This window comes from Pavona decussata, unplaced genomic scaffold, assembly GCF_977016875.1.
Source record: "Pavona decussata unplaced genomic scaffold, jaPavDecu1.1 SCAFFOLD_155, whole genome shotgun sequence".
Lineage (NCBI taxonomy): Eukaryota > Metazoa > Cnidaria > Anthozoa > Scleractinia > Agariciidae > Pavona > Pavona decussata.
The window spans coordinates 395624-421045 of NW_028145567.1; the positions used below are offsets into that span (position 1 = coordinate 395624).

A 25422-nucleotide genomic window follows, 5' to 3' on the forward strand; every position below is an offset into this window, starting at 1 on the left:
AATACAATGTAAATGGTTAACAGTTTAATAAAGCATTCCCAGTTAGTTCCCGCCAAGTTCTTACGAAGGTCTGAGTCTCTCAGCCAGTCTCAGGCCCCCGTGCGCAATCGTTTTCGTGCTTTTTATTACAAATTGGGGATTATATAAAAACCGTCTCACATTCATGCGATTACGATCAAGTAACCCGACAAGACCGTCAAATTTTTATCGTGAAGGGTCGGGGTTTTTGACCGAGTTTCATTCATCTAGTCACTATTCATACTTGCTCCTTCCCCTTCCCGCCTCCTCAACACCCAACACTCCGACTAAGAAGGAGAGAAAAGAAAAATAGGATACTCAGCATATCAAATTGATAGCTTCCTTTTTATCTGCTTGATCATTGTCTCGGTGACCTGAGTTATAGTGATCACACTTTCTCCCAGGTTTATTTTCTAAGTTTTCAGGTAAGAAAAGTGTTATTTGCGTCATTCATTGAACCTTTGGCCCAAAATTTAAATTTAGTCTCTGATCAGTTAAAGCCAGTGACACACCTGGCGATTTTATACGCCGATCGCGGCGAATTTGACCGCAAGCGATTTTTGTCACCGATTGATGCGGACACACCTATATGGCGATCTCTTTCGCCGATCGCCACGATGTGGCAGTTTTGAAAACTCATGTGATAAAATCGCCCAACCTGATAGGTTGGCTTTACTGGCGATTCACAGCAATAAACGTAGAACATCGCGGGAACGGGCACACTTGGCGAATTCAATCGCCGATATCTGACATACCAGATATCAGCGATTTTAATTTATACGCCGATCGCGGCGATCGGCGAAAATCGCAATCGCTGCACCGGGCACACCTCGCGATTTTCGCCGATCGCGACGAACGACGTATAAAATCGCTAAATGCGTCGCTGTCTTAAAGTTTGGCAGCAAATGAATGGTCTACAGCGTTTATTTGCTGCCAAATGTTAACTGATCAGAGACTAATTTTAGATTTTCATGGAAATGATACTAATTACAAAAGAGGATTTACTCGGCAAAAAGCATTGCTTTCATTTTTTACATTTCTCTTTGGCATACACTCTGTTTTTTTAATAAGAACGTCTAATTTTAGAGCTGAGGCTGAACGTTGTTACAATACATGTATTTCAGTAAATCGATGCGGACGTGGCCAGGAAACCTAATTGCCTGCTGAGATATGCTGATTATGACAAACGAGATGTGTGTCACCATTGTTGATTTTATGCAAAACATGCCCTAAGTATTTTGGTTAACTTACTTTTGTTACCTTGATTTTATATACAGATTAGCCTGAGGAATGTTCTTGATACGTTCTTAAAATTTTGGTTAATCTCAGCCTCGACGTTCTTATAGAAAGGTTCTTATAAATTACACAGAATGTAATTGGGTAAATTCAATGAAACTTCACCCTTGGAGCATAAAATCAGTATGCTCCCTTGAATTCTTGGAAATATAGGAAAGGTGGGGACGCGGAAACTAGAAACCGAAACTAATATAATATTCCATCTGTCAATTTGATTCTTTTGATATTGACAAATATGTCTTCAATTCAGTGAGGTGATCTGATTATCGAGACAACACGTCAAGTTCCAGCCAATCGCGGTGAGGCTATTTTTCTTTGTGGGTTGGGAGGAGGCAACAGCTATAAAGTGGAACTCCTTCTAGTTAAATCACTTTATGCCCATCTTGTGTTCGTGATTTCAGCGTGAATATCTGGACACGACACAAGATCCCTTCTGTTATATTTTGTGTGCAGGTAAGGACATGGTAAACTCTATTAAACGGCTAGTCAGTTGTTAAGCATTTTACTTAATACATTTTGATATTTTCATGGTGGTTATTTTGAGCAGTTCCCTAGCTGGCAAACATAGGTGCACTATGTTAAAAAATGTTGCCATCAGACAGAACTTTCCGGAGGTTCCCGTCGATCGAAATGTTCATCTCCAAAGTAAAGTTCACAGGCAGCTTTAATTTAGGATGTCTACTTCATGTCTTTCTTTCTAATGTAAAACATTTACATTAAGGGAACATTTGGACCTTAAGAGAAACTGGCACACTATCGATGTTATCGTAAATCTTCTTGTTTGTTCTGAAATGGCAAGAGGCGTCCAATAGTTGCAGTCTATTCGGCTGTCCTGATCGATCGTGAACATCTCAAACGTTTCGTTTTTAATCTAAGACGATCGATGTCTACACAATTCGTAGAGAAAGTTTTTCATTTGCGCTCCTCCCACGAATGCTCTTTCATACCAGTTTGAATAATGTTCAACCGATGTTATGATGCATGTATGATACACCATTTGAAGGTTTAGAGAATGTGGCTTAATCGCACATTAACAATAATAATAAGAAACCTTTGGCTTACTTTAAATGCTTTTTTTACATATAAAATGTAGGTAGTTTTGATTCTTCTTATCGACATCTACTGTTATATGGGCTTTGTCATATCAATTTGCTAGCATTCTGCTGTTTTTGTATAAAATTCAATTGTGATATTTCATGATGGTGAGCTATACATATTCCTTATAATCTTAGTGGTTGTCCCAATGTACAAGCGCATTCTTCATCGTTCGATGCAAGATGCGCGATGTATCACCAGTTACCTTTGAAAGGTCGCCCTGATATAGGTCTGAATATCTTTCTGACGCTACAGTTTAATACGTTTTGCTCTAAATAACCAGATGCTTCGGGTAAATACTCAGTATCCAACCTGATAAACATACCAGTTATTGAATCATTTATGAGACTGAGACATGATATTACTTTTATTTCAGTTGGCATCTGGGTTTCAGCATTGCTGGATTTTAAATCCTCAGTATAAGTGGGCTGAAAAGAGAAGTTCTGGTTTCCTTGAACCCATCAATCCTGCTTTTCAGGTAAGATTTTTGTAGCACATATCACAAACAGCGCATCTTTTGTCTGTATTTCATGGCTTTATAGGAAGCACGGAGCGCGTTCTAATTGCGCATTGTACGTCGCTTAGTGATGATTACATTCTAGTCTGATGCTTCTTCCTAAGCGTAATTCGTATAGTCCTTACTCGAGAAATATACCAGTAGTTAAACATTTTTCTGTAACTCATCAACTTGAAATTACTTTGAGCAACACTGAAGTACGCACACGCTTTTCGAAAATGCGCAAGGAAACAGGAAGAATACTACGATGAACGAAATATGTTATTATCCCAAAATACCTTTTTGCTCGATTATCAAGATCTCTTCTATTTCAGTTATTTTGCAATTTTTTCGGTCTTAATTACCTACAGACAACGTATCATCTTAAATCAAAGTATTGGTCTCTTGAAAGCAAAAGACCGCAGAACGGAAGCCTATAATTTGCTCCGGTTTACGAACATTTTGTGTCTTCGATTCCTGGAAAAATGAATTGAAAATTTTAGTTGTTTGCGTCGTCAGTATACGTTTCGTAGTATTGTTTCAAATTTCAGCATGCCTTCACCAATCCTAAATTTTTTATTACAAAACCATGGAAATAAAGAACAACAAAAGCAGCAATAAAAGCGATCAACTAACTAGCTGCTGGACTCTTAAAGTCTCGGTAGAAGTAAAAAACTCTTTTAATCTGTAATGCTGGTGGCCGTAACAATGAGCGATACAGTAGAACATAACTCATTGATTTATGTTTCCAAGAATTTCGACTGTTAACGACGTTTAGCGACGTTTTTAACAAAGAAGGGCTTTTTCCAGTTTTTCATGTCTAGACAATTCAATTTGTTTCCTGTCTTTCCAAAAATTATTTCAAAGGTCACTTCAGGGAAATTTCGCAATAATTTTGTGGATGCTTTGGATTATAGGTCAAGTAGCTAACGAAATGTTGTCGGTTTCTTGTCGAAATTCTTGAAATACCAACGTGGTTAATGTTGATTTAGAAAACAGCCGGCATGTCAAAAGGGCATGTACTAAAACCAGGAACATCGGAACGAAACCACCGGAACCACCGAAACATATAAAAATGGCGATAATTTTTACTTTTGTCCCCTCCCTGGCAAGTGAAACATGTTCACCCCTCCCCACACCGTACAATTTATCTTTGCCCACTTGACTTGTTTGAAATGTGATGGCATGTACTAACCAAAACAACGAAACGAAACCACCGAAACGACCAAAACGAAACCACCTAAACAAGCGAAGCAACCGTCGTCACGCAACGCTGAGCCTAAAAATAGTTGCGTAGGAGATTGGGAAGGTAACTGCTGTCTCTCGTACACACAGGAGCGAAATTTTGATTTTTTAATTATGAGTTGTTCCATTGAACTCGAAAAAGCGATGTTACCAGGAGCCGTGTTTACCTCATTATTTTCTGCCTGGGTATCAGAGGTTTCATGGTGGTATTAGCAAAGACATCTTTTTAATCGTAGTAATATTTCCCTGTCAACAATCTATGTGATAATGTCCTTGTCTGTATTAGTAACAGGGCAAGTATTTTAATAAAATGAAAATGTAAATATCAACAGAAAGTCAACGATCTTATAATATATATTTATAGTTTTTTTATGATATAAATATGTTTTACTTGCCAGGGAGGGGAGAAAAGTAAAAATTATCGCCATTTTTATATGTTTCGGTGGTTGCGGTGGTTTCGTTCCGATTGTTTCGGTTGTTCCGTTCCGGTGTTCCTGGTTTTAGTACATGCCTGTCAAAAGACTATAGTTCACGGCTCTGATCACACAGATTCTTGGAAAGTGCATTAACCAATTTTATTTTTTTCCAGTTTCAAACGACAAATATATTTCCAAAGGGTCTGGATAGTTGCAGGCAAGTCAAAAGTTTAAAGAAAACGCCAAAAAAAAAAAAATGTTTCGAAAGAGACTTCTGTCATCTTCAGTAAGCGTTTGAAGTTGAATATTATAATAAGTAGACAAAAATGCTAATTATGATGAACAGCATTTTTGTCTACTTATTATAAATTCGACTTCAAACGCTTTTAGATTAAGGAACTGAAGATGACAGAAGTATCTGTCGAAACATGTTTTGCAAACTTAAAAGTTTTGTCGCTTTCTTTAAAATTTTGACAGATGTATTTGTTCTTCAATTGACAATCCAATCAACAGTCATGCTTAAAGGCCCACTTTCTTTCACCCATTCGGCTTTGCGGCCGTTTGTTATTGTTTACCAGCGCTTCTATTGTTTAGTCTTGCGATCTGATTGGTTTACCAGAATATTCCCGCTGGGATGAAAGTCCTGGCGTATTCAAAACAAGACGCTGTGGGAGCGTTTACTTGGGCGTCGTTGTATTAGGAGTATCTGAGCATGCACGTTAGTTCAGTCTTTGGTGACAGGTGAACGATAAAAGATTCGCTGAGAGTCTAAGGCATCATATTTGCGATAAACGTGATGTAGTTCGACCGAAAATGTCACGCAAACAAAATAAAACATTACTCTCTTACTAAACATGTCGAATCAGCCATTCCATAAACCAAAACCATGCCATATAGTCGAGAACCCGATAAATGTATTTCATTGTTTAAAATACTCCAGTGAAAACTCGGAACTCTACAAAGTACAGTAAAAAAATAAATACAAATATTAAAAATGTCCGGTATCTTGTTCAAAACATAAAAGACAAGATAAATGGTTAAAATGTTCTCAAACTATCAAATAATTTCTGATTGGCTGATATTTTTACACGTTAAAATACCGTATTTTTACATCTGAAAATATATGGATTTTCTCAGTGGCAGAAATCCTAATAAAACACTGGTGTTTATATGATAAACCCAAATATGTAATAAACGAACAATGTGCAACAAAATATACTCGGCATGCAAATCATATTAGATAATAAAGGTATATTGAAAAAAAAAATTAGATAATCAAGATCCTTCAGCGCAAGCAGCGTGAAATGAGGTTGATTTTTCAACTTGGAACTGTTCAGCCGGATGGACTTAACATCAATTTTAGCTATATTTGCATTGTAACTTTTAATGCATTTGCGCGCTACTATTCATATGCGTGTGTCCAGTAGCGTATTTCACCGGATTTTTTCCACACTGAAGAAGGGTTATATACCCGAAACGTCTGTGTTTTTTTTTTAACCATTTTTGACACTTTTTGATATTTATTGTCATACCAATCCTATCCGATAACTTTTCAAGTGTCACGCATCTCCAAGGAACTTTCCTTTCACGGTTTCTTGATAATCTCTGAGAAAAGTGCTCTTTGCGCGTTTTAAATGTTAAATTCCTGGCTGTCCCTCCATATAATAATTTCCAAAATTTTTAGAATATACTTTGCAGAAGCGCAACATACAACAGTATAAGACAATCTCAAAATCGTTTTGTTTAGAGCTAAAAGGAAGAATTCCACCAAACGGCGAACACTGCCTGTTGTCCACGCCCGCTGTCTCCCGTGTGCAGCCTCCAGATTCTTTCAGTCCGCTGCTACAATTAGCAGAATCCTAAATGTCTAGTCAAAGTATTATTTCATTTACGACTTCATTGGGACAAGGTATATTGTCATTAGCTCAGAAGCTGTGGCGACTCGTGCCGTCATGGAGCTGGAATTCTTCTCATCCACGTCTAGCAGAGATTATGAAGAAGGAAGAATTAAAGATAACAGAAGATGACGATAAGACCCCTTCAATCTACGAACTTCCTCTGAAAGAAGAACTAACGTTAGCGGAAAAGATGATCTCCAAACAATATTTTGGCGAGACAGGAGAGTTTGAAGACAAAGTGCTTCTTCTGGTTGGAGCGACTGGGGCTGGAAAGAGCACTCTTGTTCAGGCTATGGTGAACTACATGATGGGAGTGAAATGGCAAGATGACTTCCGATTCAAGCTAGTTATAGACGAAAGTCAGAAGCGTTACATCACTGCTTACACATTTTACCCCACGGATGGTTCACCTCTGCCCTACAAATTGACCGTTATCGACACTCCCGGTTTTGGAAATTCAGAGGGACTGAAAGGTGACAAAATGATCGCAAAACAGATCAAATAACTGTTTTCAATTTCACCACCAAATGGCATCGATCACCTGAATGGCATTGGTATTGTTACCCAGTATGGACAAGCACGTCTTACACCGACACAGGAGTACATCTTGACGTCGATCCTGTCTATGTTTGACCTTTCCCAAAACATCTTTATGATGGTCACCTCTGCAGAAAGTCAGAAGCCTCCTGTCATACAGGCTATAGAGGACGCCGGAATAACACACTGCGACAAGTATTTCAGCTGGGTTATTAACGGCCCTACCGGACGAAAGTTGAAGTATGTCCCCTCATGTTTCTTTGTGAAATCCATAGAAGCTCATCCTATGTGCGTTGCCTGTGCTGACTTTGCTGATACATCCCTCAGTGACGACGTTGGCTTATCCAGAGATGATCTGAAATTCATGAACATCGTTAAAGATTCAGCCATGCAGTGCGAAGATGGTCATTATCAGATAACGCTTTCTTTGAAGAATCTGTCCCTGAAGATGCCGGAGAATAGAGTTCAGGCAGAACGAAGGATTCTTCATTTGAAACGTAAGCTCTTGGGAAATGGAAAGTTCCGAGAAGACTATGTTACCTCTCTTGAAGGTGTGATTAAAGAAGGTTTCGCTGAGAAAGTTCCCCTCGCTGACCTCAGAAGAGCAGACGGCAAGGTTTGGTACATACCGCACCATGGCGTTCCTGGCTGCATGGGTTACCGAAGCTTTCTGAATTCTCAGTCCACAGACATGTCAAGCCCCCTGGCTTTGGAAGAATTACTAGCAGTCAAATACATCACTTTTGTGATGCCTCTCAGTATGCGTATGGAGCAGTTTCTTACCTTACCTTTCGCACTTGCTTTGGATAATAAAATGTTTGGTTTGTGTACGAGTTAACGCGTTTGCGACGACATTCCTTCCTTTTTATCGTTTATCTTTACTTGTCTATGTATAACCAAACCTTTACTTATAATAATAATAACAACAAGAAAATTGCCGTTCTGAAGGTACCGGGTAACCTTTAATATCTTTCAAATAGTTTGGTGGGAGTGCTTGTAATTGATTTGTAATTTAGTCTATTCCTACATAATTGTTGTAACTATACAGTGGTATTTTATAGTATTTTATGATTGTAAATATGAAATGAGTTTCAAAATGGCAAGTATACGTAATAATACAATGTAAATGGTTAACAGTTTAATAAAGCATTCCCAGTTAGTTCCCGCCAAGTTCTTACGAAGGTCTGAGTCTCTCAGCCAGTCTCAGGCCCCCGTGCGCAATCGTTTTCGTGCTTTTTATTACAAATTGGGGATTATATAAAAACCGTCTCACATTCATGCGATTACGATCAAGTAACCCGACAAGACCGTCAAATTTTTATCGTGAAGGGTCGGGGTTTTTGACCGAGTTTCATTCATCTAGTCACTATTCATACTTGCTCCTTCCCCTTCCCGCCTCCTCAACACCCAACACTCCGACTAAGAAGGAGAGAAAAGAAAAATAGGATACTCAGCATATCAAATTAATAGCTTCCTTTTTATCTGCTTGATCATTGTCTCGGTGACCTGAGTTATAGTGATCACACTTTCTCCCAGGTTTATTTTCTAAGTTTTCAGGTAAGAAAAGTGTTATTTGCGTCATTCAGTGAACCTTTGGCCCAAGATTTAAATTTAGTCTCTGATCAGTTAAAGCCAGTGACACACCTGGCGATTTTATACGCCGATCGCGGCGAATTTGACCGCAAGCGATTTTTGTCACCGATTGATGCGGACACACCTACATGGCGATCTCTTTCGCCGATCGCCACGATGTGGCAGTTTTGAAAACTCATGTGATAAAATCGCCCAACCTGATAGGTTGGCTTTACTGGCGATTCACAGCAATAAACGTAGAACATCGCGGGAACGGGCACACTTGGCGAATTCAATCGCCGATATCTGACATACCAGATATCAGCGATTTTAATTTATACGCCGATCGCGGCGATCGGCGAAAATCGCAATCGCTGCACCGGGCACACCTCGCGATTTTCGCCGATCGCGACGAACGACGTATAAAATCGCTAAGTGCGTCGCTGTCTTAAAGTTTGGCAGCAAATGAATGGTCTACTGCGTTTATTTGCTGCCAAATGTTAACTGATCAGAGACTAATTTTAGATTTTCATGGAAATGATACTAATTACAAAAGAGGATTACTCGGCAAAAAGCATTGCTTTCATTTTTTACATTTCTCTTTGGCATACACTCTGTTTTTTTTAATAAGAAAGTCTAATTTTAGAGCTGAGGCTGAACGTTGTTACAATACATGTATTTCAGTAAATCGATGCGGACGTGGCCAGGAAACCTAATTGCCTGCTGAGATATGCTGATTATGACAAACGAGATGTGTGTCACCATTGTTGATTTTATGCAAAACATGCCCTAAGTATTTTGGTTAACTTACTTTTGTTACCTTGATTTTATATACAGATTAGCCTGAGGAATGTTATTGATACGTTCTTAAAATTTTGGTTAATCTCAACCTCGACGTTCTTATAGAAAGGTTCTTATAAATTACACAGAGTGTAATTGGGTAAATTCAATTAAACTTCACCCTTGGAGCATAAAATCAGTATGCTCCCTTGAATTCTTGGAAATATAGGAAAGGTGGGGACGCGGAAACTAGAAACCGAAACTAATATAATATTCCATCTGTCAATTTGATTCTTTTGATATTGACAAATATGTCTCCAATTCAGTGAGGTGATCTGATTATCGAGACAACACGTCAAGTTCCAGCCAATCGCGGTGAGGCTATTTTTCTTTGTGGGTTGGGAGGAGGCAACAGCTATAAAGTGGAACTCCTTCTAGTTAAATCACTTTATGCCCATCTTGTGTTCGTGATTTCAGCGTGAATATCTGGACACGACACAAGATTCCCTTCTGTTTTATTTTGTGTGCAGGTAAGGACATGGTAAATTCTATTAAACGGCTAGTCAGGCTAGTTGCTAAGCATTTTACTTAATACATTTTAATATTTTCATGGTGGTTATTTTGAGCAGTTCCCTAGCTGGCAAACATAGGTGCACTATGTTAAAAAATGTTGCCATCAGACAGAACTTTCCGGAGGTTCCCGTCGATCGAAATTTTCATCTCCAAAGTAAAGTTAAAAGGCAGCTTTAATTTAGAATGTCTACTTCATGTCTTTCTTTCTAATGTAAAACATTTACATTAAGGGAACATTTGGACCTTAAGAGAAACTGGCACACTATCGATGTTATCGTAAATCTTCTTGTTTGTTCTGAAATGGCGAGAGGCGTCCAATAGTTGCAGTCTATTCGGCTGTCCTGATCGATCATGAACATCTGAAACGTTTCGTTTTTAATCTAAGACGATCGATGTCTACACAATTCGTAGAGAAATTTTTTCATTTGCGCTCCTCCCACGAATGCTCTTTCATACCAGTTTGAATAATGTTCAACCGATGTTATGATGCATGTATGATACACCATTTGAAGGTTTAGAGAATGTGGCTTAATCGCACATTAACAATAATAATAAGAAACCTTTGGCTTACTTTAAATGCCTTTTTTACATATAAAATGTAGGTAGTTTTGATTCTTCTTATCGACATCTACTGTTATATGGACTTTGTCATAGCAATTTGCTAGCATTCTGCTGTTTTTGTATAAAATTCAATTGTGATATTTCATGATGGTGAGCTATACATATTCCTTATAATCTTAGTGGTTGTCCCAATGTACAAGCGCATTCTTCATCGTTCGATGCAAGATGTGCGATGTATCACTAGTTACCTTTGAAAGGTCGCCCTGATATAGGTCTGAATATCTTTCTGACGCTACAGTTTAATATGTTTTGCTCTAAATAACCAGATGCTTCGGGGAAATACACAGTATCCAACCTGAGAAAGATACCAGTTATTGAATCTTTTATGAGACTGAGACATGATATTACTTTTATTTCAGTTGGCATCTGGTTTTCAGCATTGCTGGATTTTAAATCCTCAGTATAAGTGGGCTGAAAAGAGAAGTTCTGGTTTCCTTGAACCCATCAATCCTGCTCTTCAGGTAAGATTTTTGTAACACAAATCACAAACAGCGCATCTTTTGTCTGTATTTCATGGCTTTATAGGAAGCACGGAGCGCGATCTAATCGCGCATAGTACTTAGCTTAGTGATGATTACATTCTAGTCTGATGCTTCTTCCTAAGCGTAATTCGTATAGTCCTTACTCGAGAAATATACCAGTAGTTAAACATTTTTCTGTAACTCATCAACTTGAAATTACTTTGAGCAACACTGAAGCTACGCACACGTTATTCGAAAATGCGCAAGGAAACAGGAAGAATACTACAATGAACGAAATATGTTATTATCCCAAAATACCTTTTTGGTCGATTATCAAGATCTCTTCTATTTCAGTTATTTTGCAATTTTTTCGGTCTTAATTACCTACAGCGGACAACATATCATCTTAAATCAAAGTATTGGTCTCTTGAAAGCAAAAGACCGCAGCACGGAAGCCTATAATTTGCTGTTTACGAATATTTCGTTTTCGATTCCTGGAAAAATGAATTGAAAATTTCAGTTGTTTGCGTCGTCAGTATACGTTTCGTAGTATTGTTTCAAATATCAGCATGCCTTCACTAATCCTAAATTTTTTATTACAAAACCATGGAAATAAAGAACAACAAAAGCAGCAATAAAAGCGATCAACTAACTAGCTGCCGGACTCTTAAAGTCTCGGTAGAAGTAAAAAACTCTCTTAATCTGTAATGCTGGTAGCCGCAACAATGAGCGATACAGTAGAACATAACTCAGTGATCTATGTTTCTAAGAATTTTGACTTTTAACGACGTTTAGCGACGTTTTTAACAAAGAAGGGTTTTTTCCAGTTTTTCATGTCTAGACAATTCAATTTCAGTTGTTTCCTGTCTTTCCAAAAATTATTTCAAAGGTCACTTCAGGGAAATTTCGAAATAATTTTGTGGATGCTTTGGATTAATTCAACTATAGGTCAAGTAGCTAATAAAATGTTGTCGGTTTCGTGTCGAAATTCCTAAAACACCAACGTGGTTGATGTTGATTTAGATAACAGCCGGCATGTCAAAAGACTATGGAACGCCAACACTGTCATATGTCTGCACAAACTGACACTTGCACTGTATATATCAAAGAAAACACAGGATATTATGGGAAGTAGAGTGCGTATAACGAAGTTTCCAGGTAATATATTTGTGTACACACCACACATAAAAGGAGAATGCCTCGATATAAACGCAAAAGAACTGCACATAATGACGTGACGTCTGTTCCATAGCGAACATCCACAGCTCATAATCTTTCTATCGGTAATCAATACTGCGTTAAAGGTCAAATAACAAGAAAATGCACCACATATAACGAAGTTTTGACTGCACATACTGACACTTGCACTGTATAGAGCTATTTCAATTAACGCTGTCGGTTCAAAGCATGAAGCTAAAAGACAAGACCGAAAGTTTACGTGGGATTTTTATGAATAAATTCATCAAAATCAGTCATGCCTGGAGAAAACAATCGGTTGTAATTAGCAGTACAATGACCTGCACGTGCAGGGATGATTTTGATGAAATTATTCATAAAAATAATCCCACAAAACATTGCGGTCTTGTCTTTTAGCTTGATTTTAATCCGACAACGTTAATTGAAATAGCTGTATATCAAAGAAAGCACATGATATAATGAGAAGTAGAGTGCATATAACGAAGTTTGCAGGTAATATATTTGTGTATAAACCACACATAAAGGGAGAATGCCTCGATATAAACGCAAAAGAACTGCACATAATGACGTGACGTCTGCACATAAATCACATCGAAAGACATATGACAGTGTTGGCGTTCCATAATAGACTATAGTTTACGGCTCTGATCACACAGATTCTTGGAAAGTGCATTTAACCAATTTTATTTTTTTCCAGTTTCAAACGACAAATATATTTCCAAAGGGTCTGGATAGTAGCAGGCAAGTCAAAAGTTTATAGAAAACGACAAAAAAAAAAACAAAAAAACAAAAACATGTTTCGACAGAGACCTCTGTCATCTTCAGTAAACGTTTGAAGTTGAATATTATAATAAGTAGACAAAAATGCTAATTATGATAAACAGCATTGTTGTCTACTTATTATTAAATTCAACTTCAAACGCTTTACAGATTAAGGAACTGAAGATGACAGAAGTCTCTGTCGAAACATGTTTTGCAAACTTAAAAGTTTTGTCGCTTTCTTTAAACTTTTGACAGATCTATTTGTTCTTCAATTGACAATCCAATCAACAGTCATGCTTAAAGACCCACTTTCACCCATTCGGCTTTGCGGCCGTTTGTTATTGTTTACAAGCGCTTCTATTGTTTAGTCTTGCGATCTGATTGGTTTACCAGAATATTCCCGCTGGGATGAAAGTCCTGACGTATTCAAAACAAGACGCTGTGGGAGCGTTTACTTGGGCGTCGTTGTATTAGGAGTATCTGAGCATGCACGTTAGTTCAGTCTTTGGTGACAGGTGAACGATAAAAGATTCGCTGAGAGTCTAAGGCATCATATTTGCGATAAACGTGATGTAGTTCGACCGAAAATGTCACGCAAACAAAATAAAACATTACTCTCTTACTAAACATGTCGAATCAGCCATTCCATAAACCAAAACCATGCCATATAGTCGAGAACCCGATAAATGTATTTCATTGTTTAAAATACTCCAGTGAAAACTCGGAGCTCTACAAAGTACAGTAAAAAAATAAATACAAATGTTACTAGATATAGCTCTCGCTAAGTGCCAACGAGCAGGCATTGAAAAGAAATAGTAATTGGTCATTTGAAGACAAAGAGTCATGTTTTGGGCACGGCATTTTTTGTAGTGAAGTATTGAAGACAATTTGAAATGTGTTGCATTGTTATGTGAATATTTTGATCGACAGCAGAGAATTGCCAAAACGGAAAGAGATTTTTGGTTTTAAATTATCGCGATATTACGTTTTTAACAAAAGAATACAGAACAAAAATGAACCCAACAATAACTTTTTATCTTCTTAAGCTGTAGACAGTAACAATTTCAATGTTATGACGTACTTGGACAATGAACAATAGTATTGTACATTTCATTGACAAAAACGTTCTTTGAGGCTTTACACAGAAACTTACATGCATTTCGTTCCGAGGCTTGTTGTATAGTTAAGTGAAATCTTTAACATGCGAGCATAAACAGTAACAAAATATTTCAATTATTTTATGTTTTTCGTATTCGAACAGTTGGCAAAGGACATGCACAAACTGTTTGCTTTGTGATGCATGGGCCAGTCCGATGTTAATGGTATTAACCCATTATGCACCTGCCGTTTCCAGAGGTTTTCCAAAATTCAGCAAAATTGGCAAAGTAGTTATTTCCCACCCCATGTCCAGTAAAAATACATAACTTACTGGGCAAAAACAAAAAAAAACGCCACCACTTTGGTCTAAGATAGTTAAAATTACTAATTATGGAATAAAATACACTAGCTGCCGATTAAAAATTTTCCAAACAGCAAACTTGAAGGTACAAAAATTCCGAAATTGATCCGCGCATCACATGGGTGAAATTTGAATCGTCTCGAGAGCAAGTGTTTGTTTACTCAAGATTACAGTTCTCACGTTTTCTCAATGAAAATCGACAGTGAATAGAAAGAAAACCACACAGAAAGCTTTCCTAAATGAAACATTTATTCAGAAAAGTCTTTGTTTACGCCTTAGAAAGAAACGCGTATAATAATAAATGCGAGACGAGAGACGCGCAAGCGATTTGAAGGAACTACAAGTCCATTTCGAAGCGAATTTATCGACCCGTGCGGGGCACTTTTTTCAAATATTTCGCAAAAACTGTTCAGAGTACAAAGAATCGGTCAATTAGTATAGTATTTCAGTACAAATTCACAATCAAACCTGTAATTTTTTGGCTGTTGAATTCCCAGAATGTAGCTTGCTCGCTCGTCGCTTGAAACGTTAATTTTTGCTTTGAATTTGATTAAGTTAAATCTCAGTTGCTTTGATTGCCTTTTGCTCGCTGGCGGTGACAAAGTTGGCTCACTGGCCGATGTCGAGTTTACTCTCGTGTGGCTCGCTGGCCGATAGTTTGCTACAGTTGTCGTTTGCTTTAGCTTTGCTTAGATTGAATTCAGTTTAAAGAGGTTTCTCAGTTTCTTTGATTACTTTATGCCCGCTGGCGTTGTCTGGATTTGGCACGCTGGCCGAGTACTCTTTTGGCTCGCTGGCCGATTGTTGAGCTTGCTAGCTCGATAAATATACCACAGTGGCACTTAACTAAAGTACACTCACGTAGAATTGGTAATAAAAACAAATAAACCTTACAAAAACGGGTGAAAATGGCGTTTTTCTTGCCTCAAGCTTGGTCTACACTCGATAAATGCCAAAGCCGGTGAGCATCGACGATCAGAATCATGCGGCATTGATATCACAATCTCTGCGAGTTACGATTGGTCTGTTGCAATTTTCATTACGTCATTGGAATCTCAGGAATCTTACCTTACACTCAGGAATCTTACCTTACAAACATTTCTCTCGATCACTCGAGATTTTTTCCGCCAGCACAGTACTTTCGCACGGCTCTATAATGCTGCCGCCTCGCCAGCCTCGCGTCTTCGGTCGGCTGACTCGTTGGCAAAAAATGTCCGGTATCTTGTTCAAAATATAAAAGACAAGATAAATGGTTAAAATGTTCTCAAACTATCAAATAATTTCTGATTGGCTGATATTTTTACACGTTAAAATATCGTATTTTTAAATATGTGGATTTTCTCAGTGGCAGAAATCCTAATAAAACACTGGTGTTTATATAATAAACCCAAATATGTAATAAACGAACAATGTGCAACAAAATATACTCGACATGCAAATCATATTAGATAATCAAGATCCTTCAGCGCAAGCAGCGTGAAATGAGGTTGATTTTTTAGCTTGGAACTGTTCAGCCGGATGGACATCAATTTTAGCTATATTTGCATTGTAACGTTTAATGCATTTGCGCGCTACTATTCATATGCGCACCTTTTTTGACACTTTTTGATATTTATTTTTATATCAATCCTATCCGATAACTTTTCAAGTGTCACGCATCTCCAAGGAACTTTCCTTTCACCCTTTTTTTGATAATCTCTGAGAAAAGTGCTCTTTTCGCGTTTTAAATGTTGAATTCCTGGCTCTCCCTCCATGTTATAATTTCCAAAATTTTTAGAATATACTTTGCAGAAGCGCGACATACAACAGTATAAGACAATCTCAAATTCGTTTTGTTTAGAGCTAAAAGAAAGAATTCCACCAAACGGCGAACACTGCCTGTTGTCCACACCCGCTGTCTCCCGTTTGCAGCCTCCAGATTCTTTCAGTGCGCCGCTACAATTAGCAGAATCCTAAATGTCTAGTCAAAGTATAATTTCATTTACGACTTCATTGGCTCAGCAATTGGGACAAGGTATATTGTCATTAGCTCAGAAGCTGTGGCGACTCGTGCCGTCATGGAGCTGGAATTCTTCTCATCCACGTCTAGCAGACATTATGAAAAAGGAAGAATTAAAGATAAAAGAGGGCGACGATAAGACCCCTTCAATCTACGAACTTCCTCTGAAAGAAGAACTAACGTTGACGGAAAAGATGATCTCCAAACAATATTTTGGCGAGACAGGAGAGTTTGAAGACAAAGTGCTTCTTCTGGTTGGAGCGACTGGGGCTGGAAAGAGCACTCTTGTTCAGGCTATGGTGAACTACATGATGGGAGTGAAATGGCAAGATGACTTCCGATTCAAGCTAGTTATAGACGAAAGTCAGAAGCGTTACATCACTGCTTACACATTTTACCCCACGGATGGTTCACCTCTGCCCTACAAATTGACCGTTATCGACACTCCCGGTTTTGGAAATTCAGAGGGATTGAAAGGTGACAAAATGATCGCAAAACAGATCAAAGAACTGTTTTCAATTTCACCACCAAATGGCATCGATCACCTGAATGGCATTGGTATTGTTACCCAGTATGGACAAGCACGTCTTACACCGACACAGGAGTACATCTTGACGTCGATCCTGTCTATGTTTGACCTTTCCCAAAACATCTTTATGATGGTCACCTCTGCAGAAAGTCAGAAGCCTCCTGTCATACAGGCTATAGAGGACGCCGGAATAACACACTGCGACAAGTATTTCAAATTCAACAACTCGACCTTGTTTGCAAATAACAAGGAAACTGGCGAAAGCTTTGATGAGGCATTCTGGAAAATGAACTTTCAATCATTCGAAGCTTTCTTTGCCGACTTTGCAAAGGCTGAAAGCATTCACCTTGATCTAACTAACGAGGTGTTGGAGGAATGCGACCACCTGCAAACTTTACTTGAAGGTCTGAACCAGCAAGTAACCAAAGATCTCGACAAGATCGACGAGATCCGAGAGGAGGAAAGGCAATGCATGGACAAAGTTCAAGATCGCCTTCGTCGTTTGGATGAGATTGCTTTCCGACCCAACCCACTGTTAAAAGTTGACGTCGTGGAGAAGCTCATTGACTCAGAGAAACAAATGGCCAATCCTGGATGGGAGAAGCGTGTACAGCACCTTGAAGAGGCCAAGCATTATGCAGAGATCCTGACCAAGAAACAACGCCGTCTAGCAGACATAGCTAAAAGGGACGAAATGAAAGTCATGGACAGCATGCAAGCAAATCCCGCTATCTACAAACTTTCAATGAACGAGGACCTAAAGAATCCAGAAAGGATGATCGCCAAATATTCAATTGGCAAACCAGGACAGTTCCGTGAAAAAGTGCTCCTGGTGGTGGGAGCGACTGGGGCTGGAAAGAGCACTCTTATTAATGGTATGGTGAACTACATCATGGGTGTTACATGGGAAGATGACTTCAGATTCAAACTAGTCATAGACGAGCCAAACGTTTCCTCCTCTAAAAGCCAAACAAAGTATATTACTGCATACACGTTTTACCCCATGGAAGGATCAAGTTTGACCTATAAACTCACTATAATCGACACTCCTGGTTTTGGTGACACTGAAGGTCTCAAAAGGGACAGACTCATCACCCAACAAATAAAAGAATTCTTTTCCATTCCGCCACCAAATGGAATCAACCACCTTGATGGCATTGGCTTTGTTACACAGGCGTCCCTGGCTCGACTTACACCAACTCAAGAATACATCTTTGCATCTGTCTTGTCCATCTTTGGAAAGGACCTTTCCAAGAACATCTTTATGATGGTTACCTTTGCCGATGGCCAGAAGCCTCCTGTAATTCAAGCTTTAAAGGATGCTAGAATCCCAAATAGTGGCAAGCATTTCAAATTTAACAACTCCGCCTTGTTTGCAGACAACAAGGAAACTGAAGCAAGCTTCGATGCAATGTTCTGGAAGATGGGTTTCCAATCCATTGCCGCTTTTTTCGCTGACTTCGAGAAAGCCGAAAGCGTCTGCCTAGACCTTACTAAGGAAGTTTTAAAGGAACGCGAACAACTACAAACTTTGCTTGAAGGTCTGAACCCCCAAATTACCATGGGTCTCAACAAGATCGAAGAAATGCGGAAAGAAGAGATTGTAATGCAACAACGTGAAAAGGAAATTGAAACAAACAAAGAGTTCACCTACACGGTCGAAATTGACAAGCCACGCCAGGAAGACGTAAGCGGGAAGGGAGTACACACGACGACATGTCTGAAATGTAACTTCACTTGTCACAACAGCTGTGCATATGCCGACGACGACGACAAGTTACACTGTTGTGCAATGGGTTCCAATGGCTATTGTACTGTATGCCCTGGTCATTGTTACTGGAATGAGCACAAGAACCTTCCCTTCCTTTGGGTTTATGAAAGGGTTGTTGAGACAAGAACCTCAGAGGACTTGAAAAAAAAGTACGAAACCGCTAAAGAGGGCAAACTGAAGGTGAAAGGCATGCTCGCTACACTTGAAACAATTCTTCAAAACACGCACACCAAAGTCCTGACCATGATACACAAAGCCCAGGGATGTCTTCGTCGTTTGGATGAGATTGCCCTTAAGCCCAACCCATTGTCAAGCGAAGAACATTTGGATCTTCTCATTGATTCAGAAAGACAAACTGCCAAGCCTGGATGGAAGCAGCGCATACAGTACTACCAAGAAGCCAAGCGTCACGCACAGATGCTCTCTAAAGTCAAAGATGTGAAAACAGCCGAGACCAAAATCGAAGAAACCACAAAAGGTGCGGGAGAAAAATGGTACTCTCGATTTAAGTTCTGGTAAGAAACAAACACTAAGCAAATGGCAAAAAAACCCCACTGGCAGTTCTCGAGGCAGCGGGGTTTTGAAGGGACCAATACCTTGATTGACCATCCAGTAAAATACTTTAGAGTAAATATGTAATGTTTAGGCTTTCATTTTAGAATATGAACTTCCTAAACCAGTTGATTGTACCATTTTGCTATTATAACTAAAACGTAACCTAGTTGAAGAACAAAAGTGGCATCACAAGTGACTTTCGCAGTCAGTTAGTAGAGAATGGTCATTTGGTCAGATTTCACATTTCGTTAGATAAATAGAATAAAATGGAGTCTGTTTGCTTCAAGTTACAATAATTATCCAGGTAAAAAATGTAGTATATAATGCAAAGCTTTAACACTGTAAAAAATGACGTTTATGTAATTAGTTGGACTGATGCCACCGCGGTATGGAATACTCGCACTTGTCACTCATAGACTGAGCGTTATGTATGTTGTCTTGACAGCATCAAAGTGGTTCTTTTAATTGGAAAAAGCTCTTGCTGCTGGAATCCAAATATTAACTTTAGAAGACTATCTGTTTGTACTTGTTTGCATAATAGTAGTTAAGGTTTTATTGCCAAAGAAACAAAAGTAAAAAAAGCGAGCAAGAAAAAATGGTAGGATAGAAGTAGCACCTTTTATGCATGTATTTCTAATTGAAACTTAGTGAGTTTATCAAACAAATTTACAAAAGCAGATCTACTAGAACAAGTATCTCTTATTAACGTTTAAAAAGTTGTCAGATTTCTTTTAACCTGTGTAGGACGTTTCAACGTTTTTGTGTGAAGTAATAATAATCGCAAAGTTGGTTGTGCACGATATAATATGATTAACATGTTATAACCAGTGAGCAGCTTTGCAGGCCTTACCTTGGAGACCTGGTAGTGAGTAGAATATTTACTACTATGTAGCTCCTTGAAGTATTTATAGAACCAAACTTAACTGTAGTTGAGTGGCAGCTAATAATAGATCTGTCAATCAGGGTGCGATTAAACAAGTATTCACAATTACAATTTATTTTTAAGTAATATGTAAAACCACGGTTTACTGCCGAAAACAAATGTCGGATAATATACATCGGCTAATCAGGCTGTGGCCAAAAGTATTATGAAACGAATCTTAAATCGTCTGCCTGTTATTTCCATTTAGAGTAATTTTGAAACGTAAGTAATTAGCTGTAGTAGAATGACAGACGATAGATCTGCTTTCCAGTCATATAGGATGCAGCCCAGCAAATCTACGTTTTAACAGTTTCGTTTCTTTTTGAAGTAAACATAGGGCCATAGTTGACCGTAAGAGAATAACAAATAATAGATCTCCTTCTCAAGATGAGGCCCAATACGTATTAAAGGGTGAAACTGCGATTCCACGTTTTAAAGTAATTATAGAAGCATAGATAATCTTGGGAGAACGGAGAGATAATAGACAATATATCTGCTACCCAGCCTTTGATCCTTTTGCTTTTTTTAATTAATTATTGAATTCTAGTTAAATGTGTTATAAGAATAATAGACTATAGATTGCCTAGCTCAGGCTCTCGCCCAGCGAGTATGTTAGGACGCAATTCTGGTTCACCTTTAAAGGAATAATGGAATCGTAGTTATAGAAGAATGACAGATTATAGATCTGCTACTACGGCTACAGCCCAAAATTAAAAGCGTTTAACTTTTGGATTTCTTAAGTCAATCATAAGAAATACCTGCCTATATTAAACAGGGACCCGCACGATAAAAGTAACCTTGGCCTGGCCAAGACGCCAGCCAGTCACTTCATTAACTGGAGACACTGATCTGCGAACAGCGCACATTCCAAGCGGTAAAATACAATAGAATATCAACAGACTAAATTTAAAATTAGTGTGCTTATTTACCTCGTGAAAAAAAGCTTGAGATTTCTTATATATATTTTGTCAAAAATATATTTTTAACAGCTAAGGGTATTTTTTCAAGACGAGTTCGGCTTTTTTTCTTGAAATGTCTATGTCCACTATACCCGTAATGTGGCGTTGAAGCGGTGATTGTGAAAAGTGGGAGGGGCTATCTCTTTTATAGTACGGGTACCTGTTGAATAGCTAAAGTAATGAAAGGATTGTCTTTTTACTGAAGAGTGTTTTGTTGGTATCAAGTTCAAGCTTGATTGAGTGGCAAATAATTCAATTCTTTTTTCACACATGGTTTGCAATACATGAGTGGATTTTGTCACAGATGTAGATTTAAAGTATTATAGTACTAGTTTTTTTTAATGTTTTGCATTTTCTCTTGGAGTATACATTAACTGTAGGATTCATTTAGTGATGTTGTTGCGAAAAAGCATTCTTTTTAGAAAAAATAACCAAGCACCAAGCTGACGATTATTAACTTAACGGAGGCTGACGCCTTACAATATATTATTTCAAAGAACAATTTAAACGAGGACCCGCGCTATATAAGGCAGGTGGCAAATATCCCCATAGAGCATGGGCACGATACAGTAGAATATTGACAGTAAAAATTTCAAATTGATATTCAGCTTCCACCTTGACTTAAAATGCTCAAAATTTACCCAAGAAAGCAAGAGTTGTATCGACTGAATTACAATACTTTCGTCAAAAGTCTTTAATTCTTGGATTATCTTTTCAAAAGATGAGTCCAATTCACGTTTTCCTTTAATTTGGTCCACCATTTTTAATTAGGTGTTGCAGAAGTGATTATGTAACAAAGGTGGGAAGAGCTATCCCTTTCATAGCGCGGGTAGTCCTTATTTGAATGATTACAGGTAATGAGCATGAACGAGCGAGTAACACCTGCCACAGAAAAGTAAGGGCGGCCTTTGTAGCCCTGAGAATTGCCTGGTTTGCTCACGAACTGAAAGTTACCAGACGTGCATTACAATATTACTCCTGGCGTTACAGAGTTGGAACATGACCAGATACGCTTGCCCCGCTTAAATTGACCAAGTAACAACATTAACGTCTGCCAGTGAGTATATACCCAACGTGACTTCGATGAGGAGTGACATGGTGATGATGCAAGACTGTCTGATGTTGAATTGAAGAACATTCCCGGCGGTAATACCTGATGTCTGACTGCTGACTATATTGTGAGTGCCACGCACGTGGTTTAACCACTGCAAATGACATTTGGAACAGCTACTGGAGGTATTGCTGATATTGATTCTTGTACATTCAGATAAATACGCGAACCCTGAGATGGAAGATACTCAGTGGGTTTCTCATGGTCCCATTCTATTGCAAGTATCGGATCGAACTGTGAACTGTGTTAGGTTATTACTTAGTTGTATCGCCATCATAGTCATACCACAAGAAAAAAGATGACATAGCTTGTTTACTGTGAATGAGAAAATATGTCTAACAGTGTACAATTGAACTCGTCTCTTCTAATTTTCAACTTTTGAAAGCGTAAGGAACGAATCGCCAAAAATGGTGTGACCTACAATCCTGGCCAAATCCATCCTCGAAGACCCAGGGGCAGTTAATCGGGTAGCTGGGATTTTCGTGGGCGAAAGTTTACTGTATAAGAACGGGAGAGCCCCTTTTGACCACGAAAATTCTTGCTACCAGACTAAATGCCCCTGGGTCTCCGAGGATGGGTCAAATCGCCGGGACAGAGGCCTCGCTGGAGCCAATCCATACTTGGCTTAATAACCCTCTTATAATGCTGATGAACAAAGGGGAATCAATGCGTGCGAAGTAACAAATGTTAATGCGCAACATTGAATGTGGGGCGGGGAAGATTACGTTCATGAACGATTTACAGCAAAGATATTGATCCTTTTGAGGCAAAGAAAAGTGCCGACAAAATAACAAAAAAGAGCCAAGTGTACCCAACCCAGTTGGCCAGGATTGTACCTCCATTTGGCTCAAAATACGCCACAGAAGGTAACACTGCAGTATAAATACCGTATTTTCTCGATTAAGCGCCCTCCCTCAGTTGAAGGCCCTGGTATGAAAACCTCGTAACAGTCCTCGACAAAGAAAGGAAGTTACAAACAGTCAGAATAGCGGAATAGTACACGAGGTCGATATTCCGTGCCAAGAACAATGAATAAATGAAGCAGTTTCTTGATGTTAAAAACACATAAACAAAATTTGAAATGATCGAGATCGCTCGGCGGTTGTTCGAGAAAAATGCGGTATTACTCTAATTAGTTGCAACTGTGTCAGCGTTATGACAAAATATTGGTAGAATTAACATTAGCTTAAACTAGGTCAAAGCATGGTTCTTTATGTTGCCTTAATTCTTTATTTATAAGTTGTTTTCCACATATGGTTCTCTTGTTCAAAATTGCCTCATATTACTGTCTTTTAACAAACATACTTTGTGCACAAGGTTTTCCAGGTTTTTTTGCTTCGTTTCAATTTGGTTTCAGTGTATTTTTGTCGAAATAAACAAAGTTTTTAAACGATAGGCTATAGCTGAAATTACACATTTTATTTTTCCCTGCTAGCAGAGGCCTCTTTCCGTTGTATTCGCTGAACTGACGGGTTACCTAGCGACCGAACCGTCGCGTGATGCCATGCTAGTATGCGGGCTCACTAAATGGCAGCGGAATAACTGTAAACGAATGCGCGAGAGACAGTAGGCTCTAGTCACGGTTAGCAAACATGAGTTTTGTCGTCCACGACTTCGGACGGCGGTGGAATCAAAAGCCCAAGGCAGAGAACTTTTTTCCTCGCGACCGTCAGTTCAGCGAATACAACGGAAAAGAGGCCTCTGCTAGCAGGAAAATTTTATTTCAAAATTACCGGTAGAATTTCGTATGTGATTTAATGGTGTTGGTGTTGGCTGAATTATAACAAGAACCATAATTTAATGAAATTGACTTGATTTGTGTACTTTTTTGTCTTTATGTAAAAGAATAGACCAAAGCTTATTATAATAATAAACTGTTGGCCTCAAATTTCTGCGTTATTTTTTCTTCCTGAACTATTGGTTGTTTTAGATTGATGGAATACAAGGAGTCATTCTTGTTGTAAATGAGCCAGCTAGTCCTTGCCTTAGCATGCAAATCATGCAAGTAGCCAGAGATTACAATGATATAAGTTACACGTTCTTAATAGACATTTTTCCCGCCATAAATCCTCCGGTCGCAGAGCGGATAACTCTAGCCTATAAATAAATCACTGTCCAGTGAATAAAATTCATTAGTTTGAGTACATTTCATGCGCTGGATAGCAGCTTAAAACAACTAATGGGTAAAAGTAATCCGCTCTTTTAAAAGGAAGGTTGAGTTTTTTAGGGAATCAATTTCATTTTTGACCCTTCCAGTTAAAGGTTATATATTAGTCGAACGCAAGAAAGGTGTTAACATAAAATAGGGTGTGCCCGTGAAAATACGCCAAATTCATATTCTGTGCCACGAGGCAACTGGGAATATCTTACTAACTGACCACTTTACTGGGATTCTAGTTCCCCCTGACTAGTTGCTCCCGGCAGTTTATTCGCTGGCACCTCTTTCCACATATTTTATACATCAAGGAGTAGGAAATTAAGGAAGAGCTGAAGACACAATCACATGATTTGTGATCTAACATAAGGACACCGGTACAACAAAGGCGGCTTACAGGTCTCGAATGAAATTCGTACTTGAGAACTGATAACATTCATTTGAAAAACAGAGAAATAGCATCCCTTCCAGGAGCGGTAGTAATACTCCTAGTTGGTTTGTGCTGGGTGTCCGGTGATTGACCAGTATCCTATGGGTGGGGTGGGAGGTAAACATTTTCCTAGTCACTTGATACTAGTTATCCTTTGATGAGCTCATGTTCCATCCAGGCGGTAGGGGACAGTAATACTCCTAGTTGCTTCGAGCTGCTTGTCACTTTAAGCTGAGTATCCTGTGATGGACTAGCATCTCATTCAAGGTGGGGGGATACTACTTGTCACTTCATGCTGGATATCCTGTGGTGTACTAGCATCCCATATACTATTATAGGAGGACTAGTAATATCTTGCTCTTAGTCACTTCATGCTGGGTATCCTGTACTGGTTTAGCATCCCAGCAAGGACCCAGGGGGGGAGTACGGTAGTAATACTCCTAGACATTTCATGCGGGGGGACCCTATGATGGACTAACATCCCATCCAGGGAACTAAAAATACTCCTGGTCAGTTCATGCTGGGTATGTTATGGTGGACTACCATCCCAGTATTAATACTCCTA

The 25422-nt window shown here is 38.8% G+C and overlaps 1 protein-coding gene and 1 long non-coding RNA gene across 2 annotated transcripts; one reads left to right on the plus strand and one right to left on the minus strand.

The window, feature by feature from the left end:
- The first annotated feature begins 1259 nt into the window (after nt 1–1259).
- On the plus strand, nt 1260–24160 carry LOC146465719 (uncharacterized). Its single transcript, XM_085128171.1, has 3 exons — nt 1260–1767; nt 10907–11008; nt 16267–24160. The coding sequence occupies exon 3, from the start codon at nt 16383–16385 to the stop codon at nt 19242–19244; it is 2862 nt and encodes a 953-aa protein (XP_084984297.1). The 5' UTR covers nt 1260–1767; nt 10907–11008; nt 16267–16382; the 3' UTR covers nt 19245–24160.
- On the minus strand, nt 14671–16268 carry LOC146465720 (uncharacterized). Its single transcript, XR_014868208.1, has 2 exons — nt 15428–16268; nt 14671–15235 (listed from the first exon to the last, which is right to left on the minus strand). It is a non-coding gene; the product is annotated as an uncharacterized LOC146465720 (long non-coding RNA).
- Nucleotides 24161–25422: the final 1262 nt, after the last annotated feature.

What these genes read in the sequence shown, in the direction of transcription:
- LOC146465719 (XM_085128171.1), top strand. Translation starts at nt 16,383, where the DNA reads ATGTCTAGTCAAAGTATAATTTCATTTACGACTTCATTGGCTCAGCAA.